Here is a 27,390-nt window from a genome sequence, read left to right on the forward strand (position 1 = left end):
ACAAAGAGGTTTGGCCTGCCTTGAATCTGAGCTACTTTGAGTAAACAAATACAAATGTGCCAGGCCTCACAGGTAATGGGTGGTTTGCATAACAAAAGCAGGAGGAGAATCAAAAAAATGTAAAAAATCTCAGCAGAGGTGAATAACACCTCAGGACTTGCACCAAAAAATAAAAAAGGCAATAATTCTAGTGTTAAAGATGTATATACTACTACTACTAATAATAATAATAATTATCATTATTATTATTATTTTATTTTATACAGTTATACAAAAGAAAACAAATACCAGAGAATCTAATGCTATGGTCTGTTTCTTGCTGTTTTAAAACATGTTAAGAAATATATAAGAAGAGGTACCTTAATCTTTGACATCATGCCTAAATTATTTTCTGAATTTCAAAGTATTTTATAAGCTTTAAATGCGCTCTTATTTTTAGGTTACGTTTAGAAAGTCTAAGTTAAGAAAATCATTCAAAGGTTTAGAAGTAATTAAAATCCTTTCATCCATCCATTATTTATGGAACTTATTCTCTTTCAGGTTGCAGACGGCCTGGAGCCAGTTTGGGGAGTTTAGGGACACCCTGGATGTGGTGTAAAGCATTACATAAAATCAATCATGTGCTAGTATGGTGGCCCCAAAGTACAAAACAAGCATGCAAACTCCACTGACACATGACCAGTACCTTACTGTGCTTCAATAATTAAATCATGTCACAGAATGTAGAGAGTTAGGTATTATATAGCAAAAAAAAAAAAAAGAATAAATCATGAAAAGTGATAGCAAGTAAAAAAATCTGCTCATATTTGCCTATAAATTCTAACAAAACAAATATAATTCTATTAAGCTGTTCTATTTTTTAAGCAGCATTCTTCTTGGAGGCATGGTGGTCGCTTTCTGCCTCCAGGGTCCAGGGTTCAATTCCTGCCTCATGGAGTTCACATGTTGTTCACACCTTGTGTTTGCTGGTTTCCTCCCACAGTCCAAAAACATACAGATTAACCCCCCCCCTCCCGTTTACCTGTATACATGATTAATTAGTATGAATGAATATGTGAATATAATTTCTTGTTCTAGTGGATAATTTCACTAGTTTTAAGCATTTATTTCTTGAAAGGAGAAAATAATCAAATATAATCTGCCATTGAAAAGATAAATGTATACTATAAAAAATTGTACAGATTAATAATCTTATATTGGGTTTATTTTAACCTTATATTGAAGGGCATTTAGAGTTTTTATTTGAACCAGAAATCACTTTTTTGCTGCCTATTAAAGAAGTTTTAGTTTATTTATTAGTTAGTTTTTTCTAATTATTAGTTTATTTGACATGAATGGCATTATTATCAGTCATCATGAGTGAAAACTGGTGCAATGGGACATAATCTTCTTTTGAACAGAATTCGATTTGGAACACAGCCCAGTATGTATCTGTTGCATCATGTCGAGTCAGTTTTACGCCCGTTCTTACGACTGTTCAGCACTGCTTTACGGCAGCGCTGAAGCTTATATTCGGCGCCGCTACATGCACGATTAAGCTGACGGTTTCATTCCTGCAGTTACAGGTGAGTTAAATATTACACGTACAGGTTTTATACACACAGACACGAAGGTACACATGTACTAATTATTTACAAAACATAGGGCGGATAAATATATAATAGATAAATCTTTATAAGAGCTTTATGAAGTTTTACCGGCTCCCATGCTACTCTCTAACCACGCTTAATGACTGGAGTGAATGTGCGCGTGAGTTCTACAGCTGTGAGTCTCTTACTGCACCGTCACTGCGCCGTGTTCTATTACACACACACAGGTTAATGTAGTGTTGTTGTGTTAATTATATCGTGGAATAAATTAAAACGAATAAAAACGAGCAAGTTAGATTTCTGTCTTATCTCTTTAAGCATCCTGGTGGAATGCAGAAGTAACAACATTCCCCATCAGATTAGAGATTATTTACATTATATCATTCTCTCTGTCTGTCTCCTGACTTTTTCTTTCTCTTTGTCTCTTTCCTGTCTGTCACTGTGTCTATCTGCCTTCCTGTCTTTATCTCTCGCTCTCCTGTCTCTCTCCCCCTGTCTCTTCTGTCTGTGTCTCCTCCCCCCCTCTCTCTTCTGTCTGTTTCTCTCCCCCTCCCCTCTCTTCTGTCTGTGTCTCTCTTCCCCCCCCTCTCTCTTCTGTCTGTGTCTCTCTTCCCCCCCCTCTCTCTTCTGTCTGTGTCTCTCTTCCCCCCCTCTCTCTTCTGTCTGTTTCTCTCCCCCTCCCCTCTCTTCTGTCTGTGTCTCTCTTCCCCCCCCCTCTCTCTTCTGTCTGTGTCTCTCTTCCCCCCCCTCTCTCTTCTGTCTGTGTCTCTCTTCCCCCCCCCTCTCTCTTCTGTCTGTGTCTCTCTCCCCCCCCCCTCTCTCTTCTGTCTGTGTCTCTCTTCCCCCCCCTCTCTCTTCTGTCTGTGTCTCTCTTCCCCCCCCTCTCTCTTCTGTCTGTGTCTCTCTTCCCCCCCCTCTCTCTTCTGTCTGTGTCTCTCTTCCCCCCCCTCTCTCTTCTGTCTGTGTCTCTCTTCCCCCCTCTCTCTTCTGTCTGTGTCTCTCTTCCCCCCCTCTCTCTTCTGTCTGTGTCTCTCTCTCTCTTCCCCTCTCTCTTTTTCTCAGTTCAGTTCAGAAGAGCTTTATTGGCATGAGCGTTAACAAAAATATTACATTGTTGCCAAAGCAATTATAAAACATTAATTACATAATAACTAAGATCAATCTGAGTTTATAAACATGTATAAACCTTATAAACATATTAGACATGAAAGAACATATTAGGTACATGCAAACAAAACAATAAAAAAAAAAAACAAAGAAATTTGACTCTGTCTCTCTTTCACTTTCTTTCTCTTTGTCTTGCTTTCTTTCTGTTTTTGACTCGCCCTCTCTTTCTTTGTCTCGCCCTCTCTCTGTTTGTCTAGTTTTATTCTTTCGGTTTCTTTTTTTATCAAGATTTTCATACCTTTTGTCAAAGCTTTGAAATACAGCAGGTCACAAGAAAATAAGAGTAGATGGTGGAAAAGAAGAGAAAATAAAGTATAATAATAATAATAATAATAATAAATAAGTGTATAAAAAAAACAAGAGTACAGCAATTTAGTTCTACACTTAAACATCACTTTCTCTCTCTCTCGGTCTCTCTCTTATTTCTCTCTCTAACAGAAATGGACTCTCTGCATGTGTCCTCGCACCCTGATGACTTCAAGAGTTTACTGGTCCTGATTGCTGCTCAGTACGCTCCGACTCAACCACGTGTGTGTGCTAAGGACTGTCCCAAAAATGTTGTTCACACTTGTCCTGCCTTGGTTCTGGGAGGAGATGATGGAACGACTCTGCGTGGTGCCGGCGCTGTCGGGTGGTATCTGTGCTCTTCAGCCAAGATGGTGGGCAGCAATGCCAAGCAGCAGAGCCAGGTGTGGGAGTGGCTGAGCTTTGCCGAAAACGAGCTGATTCCTCCGGCCTGTTCCGTGGCCTTCCCTCTTTTGGGTGTAACGGGCATCGACAAAAAGGTGTGTTTGCTTACCCGCTTCTACTGATGTGACTCATATTTTTGTGTATGTATTAATTGTCTGTTAATTAACAGGGAGAGTTATGATTGATTGTCATCTTCTGTTTGTTTGTTTGTTTGTTCAGCTTCAGCAGAGTTCTCACGGTGAGCTGCTGCGTGTTCTGAAGATACTAGATCAGGCTTTAGAGCCGCGAACGTTCCTGGTCGGAGAGAGCTTGTCTCTGGCCGACGTGGCGGTCGTGACTGCTGTGCTGCTGCCTTTTAAATATGTACGTCTTGCTTGTTTTGTCATCTTTCATTTAATCTAGTCTACAAGGTGCAGTAAAGTTAGAGAAAGTCCATGTGACTAATACGCTACGTTAGATCTGTTTCAGGGATGCTGTTTAAAGTCAAGATTGTCTGAGTTGATGACGATGCCTGCATGATTTTCATTCACATCTCTCTCTACAGGTCTTGGAGCCTCCAAAGAGGAAGTCACTGGTGAACGTGAGCAGGTGGTTTGATACTTGCGTGAACCAGCCTCAGTTCCAGAAGGTGTTGGGTAAAATCTCTCTCTGTGAGAAAATGGTGCCTGTGACGCCTAAACCTAACCCTGCTTCCACCGATGCTGCTGGGAACACTGGCACTGCTAACGGCGGTAAGGACGAGACCTCTCGTACAGTACGTCAGTCAGTGAGAGCTTCCTAATATTACAACGGATGTCTTTTTCATGCTACACCTTTGTTGTGATATCAGGAAAGGAATCTGTAGAAATAAGAGGCACCCACTGTCTTTGAAATTCTGTAATTTTTCTGGTTCTAATGCTTTGCTTCTTTGGTTCTCTCAGATACACCTAAGACAGAAGCCCAGCTGAAAAAAGAGGCCAAAAAGCGTGAAAAGATGGAGAAGTTCCAGCAAAAGAAAGAGATGGAGGAGAAGAAGAAGCAGATGCAGTCTCAGTCTGAGGTGAGAGTGATGATTCCTGGCTCGCACAACCTCAGGAGAATAGGCTGGACTGTGTTGTGTTATAATAATCAGTTTTCTCTGCAGGTTGTCCCTGGAATTGTGTTGTCAAGTAAGACTATGTTTGCATTACAAGTCATGTTGTTCAATTAAAAATTTTTTGTTCTGATCAGACGACTCGCGCACGACAACTCAATGTTTGGGGATGTTACTTTTTAAATTAACTAATTACATTACAAAATGTCATACAATACAACTGTCGATAAAAAGTAATCAATTACATTACAGCGTTACTTTCTGATAAAAGTAACTAGTTAGAGTACTTTCCATACTTTTTCAAACTGTTATCTATTAAATAAATAGGTTTTTAGCCTAGACATAAACACTAAGACTGTGTTTGATACTACACGGTACTGACAAGCAGCCTGCATCTTTTAATTGAAGTAGGCGTGGCGGATCGTAAGACACTAGCAGTTCACTTAGATACTGCGGAGCGAGACTATTTAATGCTTTATATGTCAAAAGTATTTTAAAATCTATGCGAAATTTCACATGGAGCCAATGCAGTGAGGATAAGATAGGGGTGATGTGCTCGTATCTTCTGTTTCTAGTGAGGACTCTTGCTGCTGCATTCTGGACTAACTGTAGCTTGTTTATTCACCAGAGAGTAAGGCGTTACAGTAGTCCAACCTAGAGGTGATAAAAGCATGAACTAGTTATTCTGCATTGTTTAGTGACCATGTATTCCTTATCTTGGCAATATTTCTGAAGTGAAAGAATGCTATCCTGGTAATATTATCTACATGTGCTTCAAATGAAAGACTGGAATCAATAATCACACTGTGGTCTTTTGCTGTTACACTTGATGAAACAGAAAGGCCATTTAAAGTTACAGTGTGATCGAAAAACTTGCTTCTAGCTGCGTGTGGTCCTATGACTAAAACTTCTGTCTTGTTAGGATTAAGCAAAAGTAAGTTCATTAAAATCCAGTCTCTTATGTCCTGCACACATTGCTCAACTTTTGTAAGCTGTTTTTCCTCATCTGGTTGTGCTAAGACGTATAACTGTGTGTCATCAGCATAACAATGAAAACTAATACCATGCTTATGAATTATGTTGCCCAGAGGAAGCATGTAAAGAGAAAAAAAGCAATGGGCCTAAAACCGAATCCTGTGGAACACCAAACTCACCAAACACTTAAAACCTGCAGAATAGTCACTATTTAAAGCTACAAACTGATAACGATCAGTCAAATAGGATCTGAGGCCGTTCCCTTAATCCCTACTACATTTTCCAATCTGTGAAGGAGAATACTATGATCAATGGTGTCAAAAGCTTCATGTTTCTTAATTAGTGGTTTAATAACTGCTAATTTAAAGGATTTTGGAGCATACCTACTGCTGAGTAAAGAATTAATTGTTTTCAACAGGGGTAACATTTTTTTTCAAGCAGCAATAATGGATCTGTATAGGATCTAATACACAGGTTAATGATTTTGCAGAAGAGAATTGGTTAATTCTCTTTAAGGAGAATAAAGTATTCTAGGTTCTGTATTTTTTAATAATTCTATTACTAGAATTTCCTCAGTCAATGGAAAGTTTGATCAGATGAACAGGGAATTTAAGTGTAATGTACAGTAGGCTGCCATCTCACTATGTTTTTGTTGTGTGTAGAAAAAAGCCAAACCGGAAAAGAAGGAACTGGGTGTGATCACGTACAACATCAAGACTCCAGAAGGGGAGAAAAAAGGTCTGTTTAATCTTTACTAGATGTGTTTACAAGTATTCCAGATCATCATATTGTGACAATCTCTAAGCATTTAATTTGTTTGCTGTATACACAAATTTATTATTTTTTTTTCCCCGGTTTATTATCCTCTGATTTAAAAACCACACACACACACAGATGTGCTGAGCCCTCTGCCGGACTCGTACAGTCCTCAGTACGTGGAAGCAGCCTGGTACCCCTGGTGGGAGAAACAGGGTTTCTTCAAACCTGAATATGGCGTAAGAAATTATTTGATTAATAGAAGATACGTGTAGACATCTACGCCGTATAAGGATGGCTTATTTTTTTTTTTTTTGTATTTCCTAGCGGAAGAGCATCAGTGAAGTGAACCCTCGTGGGACTTTTATGATATGCATCCCTCCTCCCAATGTGACCGGCTCTCTTCATTTGGGTCATGCGTTAACCAACGCCATCCAGGACTGCCTCACCAGATGGTAAACAATCACTTTATTTCTATCAGGAGCTCATGTGGTGGTGGTATATTAATAGGCTTACATGATACTGATTTATTATTATTTTTCTCCCACTTGATCACCATTTACTATTACTAAAATCTTACTTATTTACATATTACAGAAAAGATTAAATGAATGTCAGAAATTATAAAATTTTAAGCCATAAGGTGGTGCTGTTGTGTCATTAGGTTTATATGTACAGTATACTAAAATCAAAAATCCAATCCAAATTATGTATATGGAAGTACAACAGATTTTCTTTGGTGAACGGCTCAACATTTTCTTCAGCACCACTACAATGTGTTGAAAAATCTACACCCTTAAATTTCATTGTGCCGCCAGTTTAAGCCTATTGAAAGATATGTCAAAATTAAGACGTACACGCCAATCCTTTTTTTTTTTTTTTTTTGACCTTTTTTTAATCTCCTTTTAAACCTTTCATTATGGCACACTATGTGTCGGCCAGTTTATGTGTCAAAGTTATTTCTCATACTCCCAGAATCACTCTTTTTCTTTGAGTCACAGAAAATCAGGGAAGAATCACAGATGTGATAACCTGGTCATTCTGTACGTTCATATTTATTTATTTATTTATTTATTTTTTTGTTATGCCACATAACATTGCTGAGCCCAGATTTGACCAACTGAAGCAACCTCCGATCACAACACTGCCGCCAGAGACTCAGGCACACATGCACTTACCTTCTTACCCTGATGCGCTCATCGTGTTTCTGTGGTATTTGTTTTAAATAAAGTGTTTTCTGATGACGTAGGCACAGGATGAAAGGCGAGACCACGCTGTGGAACCCGGGCTGTGATCACGCTGGCATTGCCACTCAGGTGGTGGTGGAGAAGAAACTGATGAGGGAGAGAGGCATGACCAGACATGACCTCGGCCGAGAGAAGTTCATCGAAGAGGTCTGGAAGTGGAAAGATGAGTAAGTAGGGGCGTGGTGTAGAGCCACATCACGAGCTACAGAAACATGTAATAGAACAGGTTTGTTAACGTGTTGAACGAGCTGTTCTTGTTTCAGTGACGACCTTATCAGAAATCACATGATATTGGGTCTAATGGTTAATACTGTACTACAGTAACTACAGAATATACTGTAGCTCGCACCAAATACAGCACTGATCAGACCTTAGCAGACAAAGCAACCCAGTAACTGTCATTATTAACAAGTTGTCCTGTACGCTTTTATGTTGAATTTTTTAAACTAATTTTATATGGCACCTAAAGGTCTATAGCGCATTCTATGCTAATGGTAATCCTATACTTTTTATACTATAAACAGCAGGATGGGCCGCTTATTTTTATAAGGTATAACACATGATGGAGCAGATTATGTTTCTTATATAAGATGTGTGAGATGGTAGGAACCTGTGCTAAGTGGTAATATAATATAAACCTGTTGTTTATGTTACAACCAGAGCTTATGTTCACCTTCGACCAATCGATTTTAGAATTAAAATGTACTCTGGTTTAATTATTCTTATCAAGTTTTTAACGAAGTGAATATGAACTTAAGTAACATCAACTTCTTAATCCATAGGGATTAATATGACGTTGGCCCACCCTTTGACCCCCCTACAATATTTTGCAATGTAAAAACAAAAAAAAAGAATCCGGAAAGATGTGTCAAATGTAGTGTAGCTGTTTGTGGGTTCATATTTTACCTTTTCTATTCTTTTCATTTACATTATACTCCTCTTTGTAGCGATTTTGTTTTTTCACTTGTGGACAAAAAAACCCCAAAAAGTGTCAATTTAATGAGAAATTATATTTGTGGGGTCAGAATTACCCGAACGAGTTGATTTCAATCAAACATTTAAATGCTCTCTAATCTCATGATCATCCAAAATCATGATTCTGATCACATTCCTTCCTCGAAGATGATGGTTTATCAGGTTTTAATAGAATGTTTTAAAGTTCTTAACTCAATATTTTGACCCTTCTGAACCAGAGTAACATCTTTGGCATAATAACATGACAGGATGTGTCTTCTGGCATGATTGTTTAAGAAATGAGCAGCTCCTCACTGCATCAGTTAGGGTTAAATAACTTGTTAGTAAGAGAATCGTATTACGGCGGTAGTCATCTTAACTATTTCCTTAGTTAAATCCATTTGGTGATATATATTCTTTTGTTTTTGGCTTGGCAGTGTATGTACCTGTAATATACTGTAGTCATTAGAAATGTGTACATGAGGTATAATCCGATCAGTCCTCCTCATGTATGTCTATAGGTCGTCAGCCTGTTGTATGATTATCGAAACATTCACAAGGGATGCTCTATCTGTTCTGTCTTTAGAAAGGGTGATCGTATCTACCACCAGCTGAAGAAACTTGGCTCTTCCCTGGACTGGGACCGAGCATGTTTCACTATGGATCCTGTGAGTATATTATAAAAACACACGCATGCTCTCAGACACATCATGTAACTAGTTGAGCTTGAATTGAGTTTGAACAGCATTGTGCAGTCCGTCGAAAGCTTTGTTTAGACACCCCATTACTTTTATTTATTCATTTTCCCCCCAGACATCTAATGTCTTTTCAGTTCCACAGCAGACCACATTGATCTCCTGCATGTAATCTCCGCTAATGTTCCCTTCTCTCTAGTATGTCTAAGCACTTAAATCTGATCATCCGAGGGAAATCGAATCTGATCATTTCAGCCTGGCAGATGATGCATTACAGAAATGCTGCGGAGAAGTTATGTAAGACGAGGCAAAGATACAGCAGGGTTTTTTATTTATAGGAATGCAACAATCCTATTTTTGTTAGGAGTGATGAACGGCTGCTGATATCCAGTACTGATGAAAGCTGTTGGGGAGATCATTACAGGCGTAATGACTGCATGCTTTCAGTGTGTGTGTGTGTCTCTTGTTTAGGTGCACTGTCTCTGTAAGTGAACATTATACACAGAAATATTTAACGAATATTAAAATAGCCAACGCCAGAGTTTTTAGCAGTTGTGAAAAAATATACATGGATGAATTTTTAAAACAAATTAATAAATGTTATTTATGGGGGGAACATTATTTTGGGTATAATGTTTTTAGAGAAAATATTGTTAAGAATTTCGTTAGAATTTTATTTGGATGATTGTGTGCATTGTATTAAACAATCATGTTTTGAAAGTTTTCATGTTTTCACTGTACAGTATATCAGTGTAAAGGGTTCTTGAATGTTACGCTTCAATTGTGTTCTTTTATTGTGTGTGGAATTATGGCTTAACACTTTTAAAATTTCAGTTTTTGCCATCATAAATCAGACAATTTTTGATAATGTACACTACCAGCGAAATAGTTTGGATGTACAGTATTTAGATGTACAGATGTTTGGATGTACTATATATATATATATATATATATATATATATATATATATATATATAATAATATAATATTTTTTTTTTTTTTTTTTTTTTAAACTATGAAATAATACATGTATCATTAGGTAGTTAACTAACAACAACAGTCAGTAAATATTTTAAGAGACAAAAGTCAGTACCCCCTGCTGTAGTACTGGAACCGTTCTTGTGAGTACAGTATTGTCAAGTGCATTTGTGAAACCCATCAAGCACCATGATGAAACTGGCTATCATGAAGAACATCCCGGGAAAGCAAGACCAAAAAGGACCTCTACTGGGGAGGAGAAGTTCATCTATAGTTACCAGACCCAAACATCACCAATTAACAAACATAACCTCAAATAAGAGCCGTTATAAAGGCTTTATAGAGCACGAATGGCAGATACATCTCAATATCAGGGGTAGCTTTGTGGTTAAGGCATTGGAGTATGGTTCAGAAGGTCCCAGGTTCAAACCCTGCAATCACCAAGTTGCCACTGTTGGGCCCTTGAGCCCTTTACCCTCAACTACTCAGATGTATAATGAAATAAAAATGTAAATTGCTCTATATAAAGGAATTTGCCAAATGCCCTGATGTAAATGATGTATGTAAACACTGCATGATAGATGCGGTTTAAAGGAGATTATTGCATATTTTGGATGCATTTAGCATTGTTTTGCAATGTAGAAAGAAATACAGATCAGGAAAGATCATGGAATTAGGTGTGTTCAAACTTTTGACAGGTAGTTCAGCTGTTTGTGGGTTCATATTTTACATTTTCTATTCTTTTCATTTGCATTATAGTCTTAAGATCTTTGTAATTGTCATTTTTTCCACTTGTAGACAAAGAAAAAACTGGAAAGTGTCAATTTAATGAGAAATGGTATTTACAGGAACAGAATTACCCGAACTAGTTGTCACCAACAAGCAGGGGATTTGATGTTCAATGCAAAAAGTGACACTTTTTCTCCCCAAATTGGCAATTAAGGCACTCATTTGAAAAATCAACTTGTGTAATTGTACGGCGGCTTTCAAACAGTCTGTTTTTTTTTTTTAAAGACACCTGTTAAAATAGCTTTCTGTAGACCGGGGGGGGATTCATACAATTAGAATTTTAACGGGTGCCATTACTTGTGGAATTGACAGGATGCCACTGTATTGGGTCTGAACATATCTTCGAATAATGCCAAACTCAAACTGATGTAAAAGTTCTTTACTAGTTTGTAACCTAGGTCTATTTATTTCCTGTGAATGTGTGTCTGGGCAGAAACTATCCTACGCTGTTCAGGAGTCGTTTATCCGTATGCACGAGGAGGGGGTGATCTACAGGAGCAAGAGACTGGTCAACTGGTCCTGCACCCTCAACTCTGCCATCTCCGATATAGAGGTGCGTTCATAAACCTCATCTCTACAGCCACGTGCTTTATAACCGACGAGCTCGGCATTCTTGAGAAGTTTGCTTGCTGCCATACGTGGTTATAAATGTACACGTGTTTGTCGTCTTTGTGTCCTGCCTCAGGTGGATAAGAAAGAGCTGACGGGCAGAACTATGCTTTCGGTGCCAGGCTATAAGGAGAAGGTGGAGTTCGGAGTGCTGGTGTCATTCTCCTACAAGATCGAGGGATCAGGTAAGAGGGTGGACATATTTACATGCAATATTCATTTCAAATAAAATTCTGACATTATCAGTTAATGTTTTTGCTGCTTTCCTGGCACAGATGAGGAGGTGGTTGTAGCGACTACACGTATCGAGACCATGTTGGGTGATACAGGTGTGGCTGTGCATCCTAAAGATTCCAGATATACGGTATAGATGTGTTCTTTTTCCTCCTTATATCTCTGTCTTACTTTCTTTGGCCATTTAGTCCTTAAATGGCTGCGTTTTCATATCAGTCTGGATAAACTTGTTACAGTTATATTGTCTAAAACTTTTGGACATTAATAGGGACGGAGTGGGTTAAATTTCCAAATCCTGCATCCTCAGGGTAGGTCCCAAGCCTGGATAGAAAGGGAGGGTTGTGTCAGAAAGGACATTGTAGGATCAACCTTTTTCAAGTTGTATGTGTTCAGATCGGATGGTTGAAATAACAATAACAGGATGTTGTATCAGCTTTTTCAGTTATTATATGTACTCTTAAAAAACATACGAGTCTTAGCATGTAGCCTCATATTCTTCTACTGTTTTTTTTTTCTCTATCGTTGTTTGTATTAACAGTGTAACAGTTAGTGGCGCACTTTTAGTGCTCACCCTATCATCCGGAGATCGCAAGTTCGATTTCAGGGTGATGCTGTAACCTCTTGCAGCCAGAGGCCTAGAGAGAGCTGATTGGCCGAGCGCTCTCAGAGGGGAGGGATGAAAGGTACTTAGTGCTCCCTACAGCCAATCAGGGGCGTCTGTGAGCTCATGTAAGTGGAAGGAGTGGATAGCGCTGTCCTCATGTAATACGCGCCCCAACGGTGCGTGAGCGAGCAGGTGCGGTCGGCTGGCATAACGTGGTTCGGAGTAAACCTTAACCTTAATGTGGGAGTGCCCTAGTGGCGGGGAGGAATTGGATACGACCAAATTAGGGAGAAAATCGGAGGGAAATCCAAAAAAAAAAAAAAACTGGGTTAACAGTTCAGCAATTGTTTACATTAATAACACAATACTATCCTCCATTTAAATGTAGCCAGTGTATAGATTAGATTTTTTTTGCTCTGGTTTCTCATCTTTTTTCCTTCTTTTTGTAGCACCTAAAAGGAAAGGTGGCGATTCACCCATTCTGTAACCGTAAGCTTCCCATCGTGTTCGACGACTTTGTGGACATGGAGTTTGGAACAGGTAAAGACTGACAACATCCTGGTCGATTAAACTCTTTGATTAATACTAACACCTAATCAGCACTGGGAGCCAAGCAAACAAGAACTTTTTGATATTTTATTAAATTGATATAACTCGGTTATTATTGCTTTAGGTGCGGTGAAGATCACACCTGCTCATGACCACAACGACTACGAAGTGGGCGTGAGACACAATTTGCCCTTCGTCAACATCCTGGATGAGAATGGTGTACTCGTCAATGTGCCTTCTCCATTCCTGGTATACATACATCCACACACCAAACATGATCTCCTCATCCTGTATTGTCATGTGTTTTGTTCACTGTTGCTACCCCACTTATCCAGTCATCTTTTCCTTATTTTAGCCTTCTAATAGCCAGGCTGTGTGGTTTTGATATTTGTGATGTAACTAGTGGCACCTGATAACTAAAGGATCTAAACAGTGCTAAAATGTGCATACTTTTCTGACCACACAGGGTTTCTCTTTTTATAAAATTATACAATGTCTTTGTCTGATATAAATAATAATCCATCGAAATTTACATGCTAAGCTCATTTTATAGCCCAGTTTTGTATATTCATATATACATATGGTATGGGCTAAATATAGTCTTTTTTTAAATGTGATAAAAAAAAAACCTTATATAGTTAGTAGATTTTTTTTTTTAAGAATGAAGATGAAACAATTAAAAAAATCATTCATTGTTTTATTTTACAAAACGATCAAAGTGGATTGTCTTGCTTCAACAAATCGCTGAACTGAATTAAAAGGTCGAATGTTGCTGTTCTTGTTAGGGCATGAAGCGTTTCGAGGCGAGGAAAATGGTGCTCCAAGCCCTGAAGGAAAAAGGCCAGTTTAAGGAGATCAAAGATAATCCCATGGTGGTGCCGATGTGCAGGTCAGTGCACTGATCTCTCTGCAACCCTAAATGTTCTTTTTTTTTTTTTAACTTTTTTTTTTTTTTTTAGGATTTTAAGGCTTTCCCATAGTGTGTTTTAATGCTCCAGCTAAAATACACCTCGCATCAGCCTTCCCCAGCCCACCCAAACCTTAAATCACAACTTTGATCATAAACATAGATGGTTATAATATGGTCAATTATAATAATGACCAAGTGTAAGTACAGGATGGAATAAAAAAAGGGCCCACTCGCTGCCTTAAATAGAACATTTTTTCCATATCTTAACCTCGTACGTATTACATATTTATTTAACTATCTGTATTTAACTCAAACAACAAGCTGGGGGAGGAAGATCTCCTTATATGAGGTCACAATATGGGAATTTGTTTTAAATTTTCTTGTTTAAACCCTAGCCAAGACACAAAAATTAAGCAGGGAATTTTTTTATGTTTATTATTTTGTTTGCATATGCACCCTAGAGACCCATTTCATCGTCTAAACATGACTGCAAAGTGAATCTTGCATAATAGGACCCCTTTAGCACAACACTACAACTGTCATACTGTAGGAAAGAGCTTATGGACTTCTGTGCAATCCTAAAACAAATACTTCCCTTAAATATCAAAAATCAATTAAAGCAGTACTAGGACAGCTAGGTGTGGCCAGGTTTATATTTTACAGTGTTTCTGAATAAGAGTAAATGTGCGTAATATTCTATTTATTATTTGCAACATATACTTTACATGTTCATGTACATACACTATGCATGTTCATAGACGCTGGCTCCTATCTTTGTGAATATTGTTTAAAAATATTTTTACAGTTCCTGAATATATATATTTGTAGAGCCCATTAGTCAAAGTAATAAAGGGTCTATATTTGAGCTAGGGATGTGTTTTGATTGTGTATGCACAATTACAGTGGCGTGGGTTAAGTGCAGTACCATCACCGCCCACTAGAGGAAACACTGCCTTAGATAATGTATTTTTTCGTCCTTTTTTTAAACTCGCTTTATTTAACTCCTCCAAAAGGACTGTTTCAGTGTTTACCCCACCAGAGAACAGAAGAGCTGAGCAACAAGCTGGCAGAGAGGATCTTCTTCTCCTTCTTATATGAGGTCACGTTAGGGGAAAATTTCAATTGAATATCAAAGCACATTGATATGTAAATCTTAAACCGGACAAGTGGACTCGTCTGAGGGGCCTAATCAGTTCAGCTGAATGGTGAAAAGCTTTCCTGCATGTAAATCTCATGGTCGTGCGATCTAGCTCGCCTCGGCTTAATGTAGGTCACTTTCACTCCTTCAATCATTCCAAGAGATTTTAAATGGAGAGCTGATGAGGCCCCTGACTGGGCGGAATCTAGAGAACATTTTCCGTTAACTTGATTAAAAGTAAGTCAAAAGGGTGTAAGACAGTAAGGTTAGAATTACATCCTGCAGCAGGGTTTCTCAGTAAGTTTAATTGAGATGATTGGAAAATCCATCATGAGATTTAATTATCTAAAGCAAAGCCGCTGAACATTTGGCACAGAACAGCATGGACCGAATAGACCGTTACGAATTCGGCTGCAGCTTTAATACAAATCAGACGAATCAAATTTACACAAATGAGATGTGCTGTGTGAACTCAAGACTGATTTTTGTGTGTGTATGAATATAATTTAACCATTTAAATAGTTTTTATGACAGAAACCACTGAAGCTACACCTCTGTTCTTTTTAGTAAAAATGTTGAACCCCAGTCTATGACTTGTATGTCCTGATAGTCACTGCTCGTGTATTTGCTTGTGTGCAGCCGCTCTAAGGACATTGTCGAGCCTTTCCTGAAGCCGCAGTGGTATGTTGCCTGCGCGGAGATGGGGAGGCAGGCGGCCGAAGTCGTCAGGAGCGGAGAGCTGAAGATCATCCCAGACCACCACCTCAAAACCTGGTTTAACTGGATGGATAACATCAGGTGAGCTGTGGTCCTCTGGGATCATGAAAGCTATAAATAATCTTATGAGGAGTGTGTTACACACTTTCAGTGTAACATTTCAGATCTGCTCATTGTGGGATGAAGTCAAATAGAGGTAAAGTGTTGAGTTGTATCAAGCAAGGAAAACAACTAATGGAATTTTTTAATCCCTGGAACCTTTCAACATGTTATGAAAACCTGCTTGAACTTTGTGGAAGAATTGTGGTCAGAAATAAGTAATTTCACAGAGAGGTGGTGTAGTGGTTAGCACTGTTGTCTGCACCTCCAGGGTCCGGGTTCGATTTCCGGCCAGGCTTGATTCCCGTCTCTGTGTGCATGGAGTTTGCATGTTCTCCCCGTGCTTGGTGGGTTTCCTCCAAGGGTTTACGTGGGAATCATTTTTACATATAAACTGGTCATCACATTGTGTGCTGTAATTAAGGCTAAAGGTGACTGATCGAAATCTTAATGTGTGCACCAATTTTTTTTTTTTTCAAGGTGTATTTTACAAACCAAGCACTTGTTAAGACGTTTGTGAGAAACCTTTTGTTTACACAAGATGTGTTCTGTGCTTGTTTAGGGATTGGTGTATCTCTCGTCAGCTCTGGTGGGGTCACAGGATCCCAGCGTATTTCGTCACAGTGAACGATCCTTCAGTGAAACCAGGGGAGGTGAGCATGCGTCTACTGCTATTCTAACAGAACACGAAATAGAAGGATAAAAAAAGCACAGGCTACTTTAAACACACCATACAGTATGTCTCCTAATCTAAAATAAATACAATACTGAATCCTACTCAGCATTAATGTGTGTGTGTTTTTGAAGGATGTAGACGGTCATTACTGGGTCAGTGGAAGGTCAGAGGAAGAAGCTCGGGAAAAAGCTGCGAAGCGCTTCAACGTCACCGTGGACAAAATCTCCCTCCGCCAAGGTAACAGCTTCACCATGCATGCACTCATTATTGCTGTTACGTTCATTCCTCACTCCCTTTATCGTTTCTTGTATAGTATAGCGCTGACACCAGAAACAATAAATCTTTTTAATGATGCATCATTTATAAACACATTTCTGCTGTCAAGATAAAAGCTGTTTCATCTTAGGGTTTTCGTCTTGAAAATCTTTGAGCTTTAAAGATGTGATGCATCAAATGAGACAGATGCAATGCTTTTGAGGACTGTAAAGGTGCAAAATAAATATGATGCGGATTTATGAAAGTTATATTTCTGTTTCAGATTTGCCATACAAATTGTTTTAACGGGCAAAAATTAAATAAAAATGTCAATTGTTTTAAATAGAAGCCTAAAATTGGGCAAAAAACGATCACATATTCTAGTTTAATTCTTAATGTTTTAGGTTTGAATAAAAATGCATAGCTGAATGATTGTGTATGTTTGTATGTCAGATGAGGACGTCTTGGATACCTGGTATTCCTCTGGAATCTTTCCCTTTTCCATCTTTGGATGGCCAAATGACGTAAGCTTGCGTCAGCTCATTATCTGACCGTTTCAGCTTTGAAGTCGTTAAGATATACCATTGATGTGTGTGTGTGTGTGTGTGACAGAACGAGGACCTGAGAGTGTTCTATCCAGGCACTCTTTTGGAGACGGGACACGACATCCTGTTCTTTTGGGTGGCTCGCATGGTCATGATGGGGCTCAAACTCACAGGCAAACTTCCTTTTAAAGAGGTGTGTGTTAGTCTTACGCTTTTACTATGTCCAGTAGCAAAACGGTGCTAAGTGCTGTTACACGGTTATAAACACCCTGTGTTCTGTTAAGGTGTACCTGCACGCTGTGGTGAGGGACGCTCACGGAAGAAAGATGAGCAAGTCTCTGGGAAACGTCATTGATCCTCTGGATGTCATCACTGGAATCTCACTGGAGGTACAAAAAAAAATTAGAGCCGATACTGATGGGTTAGATTTAAGGATTTAAGCATAACATATTGAAAGCACATTTCTTTGCGATGTGTACGGAATACACATTTCATTTCACTGTGTGGTGCTGTACACCCTGTTTTTTTAATTTTTATTATTCAGTTTTTCATTTATTTGTTTATTTCAATACATGTTCATTTTATGACTTCTTTATTAAGTCAGTGCAAAAACATTTCTGGTTTCCAAACACCATTATTCCAGCAAAAAAATAAAAAATAATAATAAAAAATAATAATACAAATAATCTCACGGGAAAACATCTGTAGGCCAGGAAAGGAAGCAGCATATTATGTAAAAGACCAAAAGACAGCTTCAGGGTTTTGCGTGCATGAAAATGTCCTCATAAGGACTGTGGCTGGTTCTTATTATTTCCTTATAAAACTGCACAAATTGTATCTGTGGCTATATTTTAAGTAGGACTAAATTTTATTTTCACTTTAATTTTATTATATGCTTAATGTTAATAAAACCATAAACTACAATGTGTATGAACGGTGCTTTAAAAATAAAATCTCTTCTTCATTTTATTATTATTATTATTGTTATTATTACGCTAAGTAAGAAGTGCTTGAGTGTTTTTCATGAACGGTGTGTGTGTGTGTGTGTGTGTGTGTAGGGTCTCCATGAGCAGCTGAAGGACAGCAATCTGGACCCTCTGGAGATCGAGAGGGCTAAACAGGGACAGGTAAAATCCTTTTCTAAAATGTCAGACACATACTTGGCGTGTCGTCAGAGGATTAATAAGAATCCGGTCTGCGGTGTCTCTGGGGTGATGAGATCACACTGGATTAAGCTCCACTTTGAGTGCCATATTAATAACCAGCACACTACCGTCCTTATTAGTTGTATATACAGTACAGTACACTTGTCTCTAAACCGCACTCTTCTGAAATGTTTTATAATATGCTTCTAAAGAATATTAAATATGACACTTTTAAAATTTTAAACCAAATTTCCCAATTTTTATTATTATTTTTTTTGTGCACAGAAATCTGATTACCCCAATGGAATTCCCGAGTGTGGAACTGATGCTCTGAGGTTTGCTCTGTGCGCCTACACCAGCCAAGGTAACAAGAGACTATTATTTATTATTAAACTCTCACCAGTCAATCAAACCACTAGTCAATAACTGGGACTTACCAGTGAGCCACATGTGCTCAAAATACAGTACTGACCTTGTCAATTTTTTACTGCCTCAGGACGGGACATAAACCTGGACGTGAACAGGATCCTGGGCTACAGGCATTTCTGCAACAAGCTGTGGAACGCTGTTAAGTTTGCCATAAAGACGCTGGGGGAGGGCTTCGTGCCGTGGGAGAAAGCTCAGGTGAGAAGAACAGTTGTGTTTTCTTTTAATTTTTTACAAAAATATGCCATAAAAGTGAAGCGTTACTACCGTTATGAATTTACAAACTGTAACAAAATGTCCTCCCGTTGACGGCGTCCCCTTCCTTCCTGTGCGTGGATCTGTGTGACGCAGCTGTCCGGCAGCGAGGGTGTGTCCGATAAGTGGATTTTGTCTCGCCTCAGCGCCGCTGTGGCCCTCTGTGAAAATGGATTCCAGGCCTATGATTTCCCAGCCATCACCACATCCATCTACAACTTCTGGCTCTACGAACTGTGTGATGTTTACCTGGTAATATAATATACTGCTTTTTCTCTTGGTTGCCTGTCGCTTTTTCTTTCTTGTATTTATTTTTTTTTCTTTCTTGCATTCATTTATTTATTATTTATGTGTGTTTTGTAGGAAAGCGTGAAACCTGTGATAAGCAGAACAGATGCAGAAGGCAAAAAGCAAGCAGACATTTGCAGGCAGACTCTCTACACCTGTCTGGATGTGGGGCTCCGCCTCCTGTCTCCCATTATGCCCTTCGTCACAGAAGAGCTCTTCCAAAGGTTGCCAAGGAGGCGGTCTAAGGACAGCCCCCCCAGCATCTCTGTCACCCCCTACCCAGAAACCTCAGAGGTGAGTCTGGGGTAAACCTCAGTCAAGACACAAAACTGTGAGAAAATACCGATAAGTGGAAATATTATCGTAGAATTTCCCACGAGCCCCGGTGTTTCCCCGGCTTTCTTGAAATAGTATTGTAGGATTTTACACTCATGCAATATTGTAGGTGGAAACAGGAAGAACGTAGTGGGTGGACACGCTCAGGGATTTCCCAGGGTTTCACTCTCTCTGTGATTTAATCTACAGTTTTGCTGGCACAGCGAGGAACTCGACCAGCAGATGGAGTTTGTGATGACCGTGGTCAGAACCATTAGATCACTCAGGGCCGACTACAACCTGACCAAGACCCGCCCGGACTGTAAGTGCTTTGCACCAGACACCAAGGATTCACTAGGCTTCACCTTATTACTGAAACAGCGTGAGACCAAATGCAAAACTCTCTGATGAGCTGATGACTTGATGTTTTGATGCGAGATTAAATGAAGAGGAACGTATACATGCAGAATAGACACCCTGAATATGACTCAGGTTTATTCGGTAATGGAAAACAAAGATAAGAGTATTTTAAGAATATTATTGTGTAAAAAAAGAAAAAAGGTAGTCATTTTCTATAACATATAGAATTACAACCAAGTTCTATTGACTATAATCTGAATAGAATATGCAAAATTTTATTTCATCAACAAATGGACCTCCATTTAAACATTTCTTCATCTTGACTTATTAAACCCCTCTTACATTCAGTTCAATTCACTTTTACTTGTATAGCAATAATGAACCTTATCACAATTTATCTTTACATAAATGTAGGTCAGATAAACATTTTAAATGTATACATCAAACAAGCCAGAGATGACTGAGGAAAGGGAAAATTTGGTTGGACAATATGATGAAAAAGAAACCGCACGAGGAACCAGACTCTCAACGGAAGCCATTCCTATCTGGGTGGAACCAACCACATTAATAATAATTTCTCCTCTGTAACTATATACTGCACTGCCGTTTCCCCAACAGTCTGTTTCAGAAAGGTCAAAATGACCTGCATCCAAAAAAAAAACAAAAAAAACAACAACTTTAAAACCCAGTTAAGGAAGTTAAGAAATGTGGTCAGAAAAAAAAATCATGAATGACCCTGATTTAAAATCACTTAAACACTCGGAAGGTGCATGGTTTAAAAAAAAAAAAAAAAAGATTACCGGTATAAATCTGCTATGTTTAAAAATGAAATTAAGAGCATTTCCAAAAACACAAAAAATGTGACGAGAACGCTTAGGTTTGGGATTAAACAGCTGTGCGTCCATAAGAAAATCACTTGTTAGTGAGACTAATCAGAAAAAATTACTAAAATAAAAGAGTTTAGATCTATTCCAGTGGGATGGGTACATCAGGGTAAGAATGGAGGTACACGTACTTCACTGTATTAGATTCTGTAGGGTGAGGTCTTATGATTTTGAGGTTGGTCAGGTTTAATAACCCAGTGTAAGAATCTATCTAATGACGGAAACTTAAGCACGTCGCTGTAAGTCGCTCTGAATAAGAGCATCTGCCAAATTCTGGATTCTGTTCTTCGCCGTTGTAGTGATCTTTTGGCTTTCCACGAGGAGCCCTCTCTGCAGATAAACCAAATCCTTCATGGCCACTTATGCAGTAAATATTCTCACATAATTTTTTTTTGTAAAAGTCGAAAGTATCCTCAGTGAAATTATTTACAATTAGAGTCAAATTGAAATGGTTGAGTCGATGTAATTTGGCTACCACTTCTGAGACTAAGGACTGAGAGTGTTTCCAGATTGTTGCCTCATGCTTTTCATCATTACTGGTTGCAAATGTTTTTTTTTGTTTTTTTTGCTCTGTGATCTTACAATGATGTTGGCTTCAAAGAATTCAGTCAGGTCCGCTCGAGTAAAGCACTTTAAAAAAAAAAGGCCAAGATTGCCACCATTTACACCATTCTATTACTGTTGCTCTTTGTGATGTGTTTATTGCAGAAGCGACATTACAGTGGGCTTTATTTATTAGCTATGATATAATCAGATTTATGTGTGAATTGTTTATACAAGCAGTTACACAAGAAATCTGGTATTCGTGGAAAATCCTATAAAACACTTTTACTACTTGTCCTAAGTGTGTATACATTTATAGATAACTAATGTAAACCGTTATTAATTGGCTTCGAATTACTACACTTTTACACGGGGCAATACGGGGGACCTGGAGCCTCTCCCAGGAAACTTAGCTAGTCTGCAGGTTAGCCTAGTCTGAGGGTTTTCCCCCGAGCACGGAGAGAACATGCAAACTCCATGCACACAGAGATGGGAATCGAACCCAGACCCTGAAGGTGCAAGGCGACAGTGCTAACCACCACTACACCACAGTGCCACCACAACTACAGTACACTTTTAATTTACACTATAAAGATTATACTGTGAAGTCTGTATTTTAATTACATACAAATTTAATTATTTTTTTTTGTTACTGGCATTAATGAAAAGAATTATCAATTACAATAAAAAAAAAAATAAACAAGCAAGCCTACATAAATTAAGATCAGTTAGACTGGTCATATGCCGCTGTGTTAAAAGATGTCAGCATGTAGATTGCTCCTGTTCACTTGTGCCATGTAAACACTTCACTGGAGTGACTGATCTGGTCTGCCTTAAGCTCTAATCTGCTTTATACACCATAGTGTGCAGTGTAACTTCCAATGCCAACCTCCTGCACGGTTTTTGGAAAGCTGCATTGGTGTGTTAAATTTCTGGCTCAGAGGTGCAAATGAATTTGAACTGGGTTTTTTTCTGGGGCAGAATGATTATAAAATGCATCTTTAATAGAATTAAGTTCCAGCAAGACTTGATGTACACTTCCTGGCCAAAACATTGTGATGAACCCGTCATGCATAGTGCTATTATCTGGAGGCTATGATTATATTATCTGTGGCTGGTCAGGTCTAGTGCTCTGCAAAATTATGTAGCAGTAAAATGTCAGCTGATGACCTGAATGTACTTCATGTTTTTGGTTTCTATTCCCTGATGGAGCAGGCATATATTAGGATTCAAAATGTGATTTAAAGTACGGTTGTGGGAGCATGAGGAATAGTTTTTGTACCTGACCCGGCCACCACATTGTGTAAATCAACACGGGGTCAAAAATATGCATATGAGACACATTAATATTTGGTTGAATGTCCCTTTGGGAGCTTAAAGCAGACCACTTCTGGTAGCAATCAAGAAGTTTCCGGCAGAATTCTTGTTGGATATTTGGTCTCTCTTTTTAGCAGAATTGGTAAAGTTAAATGATAAAGTTGGTTTGCTGGCATTTTTTGGCAAGGTTAAGGCACAAACAGCCTGAAATTATTCTGCTGTAAGCATTCCACAGACGGCTTTAAAGTGTGTTTGGGGTCATTGTGTGTTTTGTTGGAACAGTCAGTTTCTGCTGACTTAAGGTCATGCTGAAGAATTCTGAGGTAGACCTCCTTCATCATAATTCCATCCAATTTGTGCAATGAATCAGTTCCATTTCCATCTCCGAAGCATGATACTACAATCACCATGCCTAACAGTTGCTCCAGTTTTCTTCGGGTTTGAATGGCTCACCATTACTCCTCCAAATACACGTCTGATTCCTTCAGAACTTTCCTGCAGAGGCATTTGTCTTTGTCCATGTCATCAGCTGCAAAATCTGACGTTGACTGTGTGGAGCAGTTTCTCTGTAGACAGAGACACCAGTTTTCCATTAGCTCATGTTCATGCCTGTGTCTTGGTGGTTTCTGGCATGTTCCTGACCATCTGAACCAGTTTCTCCTCAGCTGAAGGTGATCGTTTGGGTCTTCTTGGCAAAGTGTCTACAACACCTAATAATTTATACTTGCACACAATTACGTAAACTGAGCTTAGAATCTGCAGATGTTTAGAAATCGCTCCAAGTGGGATTCATGACGTTTGTAAGCCTACCATCAATTTCTCCGATCTGCACTGAGTTCCTTGGCCTGTGTGTTGATAAAACCAATGACGACTGTCAAACAAATCCTTTATTTGTTGGCACAGAGAAGCCAGCGTCAGTTAATCCTGACCACTAACAGGAAGTTGATAGACCTTGTGGGCTTGACAAATTAAAAGACGTTTCACAACTTTCAGCACCACTGAATTAATAATACAAGCGGGTGTTTGCATAATCTCGACCCCGTATGTCTGTTATTCCCAACTCTGGTCCTGGAGCACCCCTTGCCCTGCACATTTTAGTCTGTTCTCTGCTCCTGGCACAATTTAATTACCTAATCAGCTAATTAAAAGCCTTTCCTAAATAGATGTCGGTGTAATGGAGCAAGGAAAATGTGCAGGGCAGGGAGTCCTGCAGGACCAGGGTTAAGGAGCACTGCTGTACTGTATGTAACCTTTGACCCTGTGTAGATTTTCGGAAATAATTTAAACCTTACGCACTAAATTCTTTTCTTCTATTAAAGATGCTGTACAATTTTCCATCCCCAGAAAAAAGCAGTTCAAAGAAATTATTGCTAAATCGGGATTTCCATCTCATTGCTTTTTAATACACTTTGTAGATCTGTCAACAAGCTTTCGGGTTCCCTCATTTAAAAAAATGTTTTAAGCTGAGCTGTGAGCCACGAATGCGTCACTGTCTTCACTTCTTCAACAGAAGTGAATCTTCATCCTCTGCTTTCAGGCGACCAAACAGGTGAACGTCTAATGCAGCAAGATCAGCACTATTGAGAGTGTCAAAGGTGTAGGCAGAGTGTCCTCGAATAGCAGTCCTCTTCAATAAGAATCTCACTGTAACAAGCGCTGTTGATTGATTAACCTTTTTTCGGATAATGTTCCAATTGGGAATCCCAGGAAACCATGTAAACGTTGATGAATTTTCCAGCTGATGGTTGAATCCGTGTAGTACTGATTCCCTTTAAGAAACTTTTACCTTCCTTAGAATATCGGTCCAAATTTTGTTTGCAGATATCCACACACTTCTGTTTATGCTCTTGTACGAGTTGTCTCGGCACCAGGTACACCCTCAAACCACAGAAAAAAAGAAACGACGAAACACTGCACGCTGCTCTTTTGTGCAAATCACAGCTTTCGTTCGCATCACAGTTACAAATGAACTGATGTAACACGGTCACACCTGCACGCCAGTGACTGGGGAGATGGGAGCCTTGAACAGAAAAGCGCTGAGGAGACCAGACGTTTTCGTATAACCAACTTTTTTTTTTATACATTTTATTTATTTATATATTTTACATGTTCACAATTGTTCCGACTTTTTAAAATTTGTTAAATACTGTGTATTGTGATTGACACAGACATGCGTCAGAGTAACTTTTACTACTTTAGTCATTTTTACCCTGTTTACTTTGTAAACTTTTGCTTTTTATTAAATATTTGAAGGTCTGTCATTAAATGCAAATCAGCTGTGCCATGGATTTCTAGACATTTCTAAATCCTGTGGAAATGTTTCGTTTCACACACAACCTGACTAAAATATTGATGAATCTCAATGTTGTTTAAAAAAAAAAAAAGTTTTGTACAAACATCACACTGTATAAAATAAAGTTCCCCTTATGGTCGTGTTAATTACCAAATATTTGGAAGGGCATCATTTAGACTGAAGACATTTTCACCTCGTCCGTCCTCCCTCCTAGGTTACCTGCAGTGCATCGACTCTGCCACGGCATCTCTGGTGAAGAAATACAGTCTGCAGATCCAGACTCTGTCCTACTCTCAGGCTATCCACCTGGTCATCGGGAACGAACAGGCAATCCCAGAGGGCTGTGCGGTGGCCATCGCTTCAGACAAATGCACCATCCATCTCGTGCTGAAGGTAACCCTCGTCATTCATCATTCACACAGTGTGACACGTTAATGCGTACGCAGCAGGACCTTACAGACGTTGAGGTCACGAGAGTGAGGGTTTTTTATACAGAAGCGTTTTGTAAGGATGATAATGAACAAAGGTATAAAATAAAATCACAAGAAGGAGCTCATCACGTCTTGTTCACCACCAGCAGACCAGGACGAGATACACTGGCGAGATGGAAGGGCGAGACCACGACACTTTAAAATGTCAGTGAGGGAGTTTTAATTAACTCAGTGAGACAGAAAATCTGTGTAATGTGTGCAGAGTTGCTGCTGTGCAAGAATATTTAAAGGTGAAAAGGGTGTCGTGCATTTTAAAAGGTTCAGCCAGAGAGGGCAATTAAGAGTTTATCAAACTAAAGCTAGTCAATTAGTACAATTCACAGGCTTTATACTTACACATGATCCTAAAATGGCTAAGTGAAGGTCAAATCCCCCTCGGTGTCTTTTTATTTCATTTATTTTACCGACAATATGTATTATTTTTATCATTCTGTGAATCGTGCTGTTATGATGAACGACGAAGTAATCTGTAACCAAATAACACATGGGAAAAATATAGTGTACTGTACGCCGTAATAACAAGGGCAAGGTCACCTTCCCTCCTGCTTTCGCCTTCTTCACTGCTTTAAATAAAATCAGTGACGTGACCTTCAAATCCGCTCTCCAGTGTGTGTACACAGTAGTGTGCAAAAGTCTTTATTATATGCTGTACCAATTTTGTTATATATGTTTATCATGTCTGCACAATTATGTACAAAATCATTCAGTATTTCCATATATAACTTAAATTTTTTTTTAAATAACATTACAGGAGAATATATGCATGGTTGTAAAGAAAGAAATATAGCACAAGACAGACCAGTTTTCAGATGGAAACAAATATCTAATGTACACTCCTGGGATTTGCATAAAAATAGAAAGGAGCGATTAAGACAAAGTTACCAGAAGAACTCATATTCTCCAGCAAGCTCAGTAAAACCTAACAACTGTAAATCAATGGAGACTTATGGCTTGTGTCGTTTTGTCCTCCACACCAGGGCTCGATTGATGTGGAAAAGGAGGTGGTCAAGCTGACGACGAAGAAGGCCGAGCTGGAGAAACAGATGGAGAAATTGCAGGAGAAAATGAAGAAGAGCGACTACAAAGAGAAAGTTCCAGCGAAGGTTCAAGAGCAGGATGCCGAGAAGGTGAGGAGGATGGGTTTGTCACATACACACAGTCATGTGTGTGTGTTTTTTTTTTTTTCTCTTTTGGTCATTATTACTGATGTTCTCTAGAGCTGGATTACATTTTTTTTCTTTCCCTTTCTCATTGTGCAGCTGAGGCAGAATCAGACCGAGCTGCAGAAAGTGACAGAAGCTATACAGAACTTCAGGAAGATGATGTAACATGTAGTCTACTTTTTTCACCCCCTTTTTTTTTTTCACACTGATTGCTTTCTGTATCAATATTTACACACTGATTGCTTTCTCTCTGTAGTTGTGAAGGTGTATCTATAATGTTTTTAACTGGTGTAATCATGACGAGTACTTAATCAAATACAAATATTGGCTTCAACATTTATTTAGGTTTTTTCTTTAAGTGGTTGTGTTGTTCTTTATGAAACACTTTAACAGACACAGGCCCTGCAGCTACTTTAGGGAAGAAGCTACTCCAAAGAAATAACATGAAGCCTTAGTCCTGGTTTGACTTAAACATATACATACATATAAAATGCATAGAGAGACTTTTACACTTATGTTTAAATTAGAACAAGAGGGAGGTTTTTATGGTGGCGGATGCAGATTTGGGTATGGGTGGCCGGGTTCTGGAAAAAATAAATAAAAATCTGATTGATGGTAACCTCGGTTTTCCTTTGCTGATTTGCATGTTACATTAGTGATGT

General features: G+C 38.8%; 1 protein-coding gene across 1 annotated transcript; it reads left to right on the forward strand.

The window, feature by feature from the left end:
* Positions 1 to 1,488: 1,488 nt before the first annotated feature.
* vars1 (valyl-tRNA synthetase 1) lies at positions 1,489 to 27,068 on the forward strand. Its single transcript, XM_053494103.1, has 31 exons — positions 1,489 to 1,565; positions 3,195 to 3,541; positions 3,666 to 3,809; positions 3,991 to 4,177; positions 4,367 to 4,485; positions 6,156 to 6,231; positions 6,388 to 6,488; positions 6,577 to 6,704; positions 7,499 to 7,663; positions 9,037 to 9,118; positions 11,346 to 11,465; positions 11,598 to 11,706; positions 11,797 to 11,885; positions 12,809 to 12,899; positions 13,033 to 13,157; positions 13,694 to 13,797; positions 15,596 to 15,754; positions 16,335 to 16,425; positions 16,580 to 16,685; positions 17,157 to 17,227; positions 17,316 to 17,441; positions 17,533 to 17,637; positions 18,307 to 18,375; positions 18,679 to 18,757; positions 18,890 to 19,017; positions 19,171 to 19,326; positions 19,438 to 19,656; positions 19,888 to 19,999; positions 25,289 to 25,467; positions 26,543 to 26,692; positions 26,825 to 27,068. Exons 2-31 carry the CDS (start codon positions 3,197 to 3,199, stop codon positions 26,891 to 26,893), a joined length of 3,804 nt encoding a protein of 1,267 aa, XP_053350078.1. The 5' UTR covers positions 1,489 to 1,565; positions 3,195 to 3,196; the 3' UTR covers positions 26,894 to 27,068.
* Positions 27,069 to 27,390: the final 322 nt, after the last annotated feature.

This window comes from Clarias gariepinus, chromosome 4 (assembly GCF_024256425.1).
Source record: "Clarias gariepinus isolate MV-2021 ecotype Netherlands chromosome 4, CGAR_prim_01v2, whole genome shotgun sequence".
In the NCBI taxonomy this organism is placed as follows: domain Eukaryota; kingdom Metazoa; phylum Chordata; class Actinopteri; order Siluriformes; family Clariidae; genus Clarias; species Clarias gariepinus.